At 50.4% G+C, this 1,317-nt stretch overlaps 1 protein-coding gene across 1 annotated transcript; it reads left to right on the top strand.

Annotated features, from left to right (window-relative positions):
- Window positions 1–569: 569 nt before the first annotated feature.
- On the top strand, window positions 570–1,192 carry Pmar_PMAR009605 (hypothetical protein; the record flags this gene model as incomplete). Its single annotated transcript, XM_002783953.1, has 3 exons — window positions 570–900; window positions 949–1,058; window positions 1,109–1,192. The coding sequence occupies 3 exons, from the start codon at window positions 570–572 to the stop codon at window positions 1,190–1,192; spliced, it is 525 nt and encodes a 174-aa protein (XP_002783999.1).
- Window positions 1,193–1,317: the final 125 nt, after the last annotated feature.

Below are 1,317 nucleotides of genomic sequence, written 5' to 3'. Positions count from 1 at the left end.
AAAATCGTACCGCTGGATTGCCTCCACAACCCTACAGTTATTCAGAGGCGCTGGATCAGCGCTCGCGGTCAGTCTACACTTCGCTGGACACTGCGATTTCGCCTTCACTACATACGGTGGTACAATCTCCAGCTAGGGAATTTCCCCGGCAAAGCATCATAGAATCATACCGTCCTTCTCATGGAAAAAACTGACATCCAGACACCAGAAAGGATGGTATTGAGTCATTGACTCACTAATAGTGAGTCACTATAGTGTTGACAACCCTATTGACTGGTGCCGGGCCGGCATTGCCTTCGGCATTCCCGACGCGTGTACGTGCTATACGAGCACGCATGCGCTCCATGTTCCTAGTAGAAAGCGAGAACTCCATCTGGGGGAGTTTCGAAAGCGACCGCCAAGGTTGAGATCGAAAGGCGCAGATTCGATCCCCAGGCCCAGCATTATGAGTGCAGATTCAACTTCTCAATTGTGCCAGAATGTCCTGTGGCTAGTAACTTTCAAGATGCGTTATTTCCTCCCAGGTAGACTATTCGCGTTCAGCTGTCTACGAACCGTCTCATTTTACAATGACTGAATCAAACAACAGTAATCTAGCTCCTGACTCGAACATATCAGTTCCAGTCGTGGAAGAGGGTAGTGGCAAGCCCACTGTGGAGAGCACGACGGAGGTCTCGTCGCCAGTGAAACCTGATGCAAAATCTGATGCAAAATCTGGGAGTACGGCGACTGGCGCTGTCGAAGCTACTTCCACGGAGATGAAAGACGAGGTATCAAATGAAGGAGATCATAGACGTGAGCAGCGTCCACGAGTGAGTCTGGTCGTTCCTGACGCGACTGGTGGCTCTGATGTGTCGACTCACAAGCCGTTGAAGCATCCCAACCGTCTCATGCCCAAAGGTAGTGGCGTTGATTATATCATCCATCGATCTGATAGCTTTCCCTCAGGTCTCTCTACGCTAGGCGATGAGATGCCTCAATATACCAGGAGCGTAACCACAGCTAGTGGCTCACAGAGTGGGTGGAATGCTACTAAGAGGGGATGGAATGCTAAGAAGGTAGTCCATGTTGGAGATTGGTGTCCGTGTGGTCACTTTGGTGTTCTTAGGATCGCTCCAAAATTCTCGGCCGAGCAATGACTCATCAGGTCGGCTCTAACTACGACAGAGAGCTCCATTGGCTCAAGCCGTAATGATGCCTGCCTGTCGGTTGCTTGGTCAGAGTGGTGGTGCAGGTATTATCCTTCTGGAAAGGGCGAAAACGACATTGAGGAGGAGGAGAGTTGGATCCCTGATTGGGTTATGTATTTCCCATCTA

Source organism: Perkinsus marinus (genome assembly GCF_000006405.1).
Source record: "Perkinsus marinus ATCC 50983 genomic scaffold scf_1104296935384, whole genome shotgun sequence".
Taxonomy (NCBI): Eukaryota; Perkinsozoa; order Perkinsida; family Perkinsidae; genus Perkinsus; species Perkinsus marinus.
Note: the sequence above shows the minus strand (reverse complement) of the source record. Positions and strands in the feature narration are given on the sequence as shown.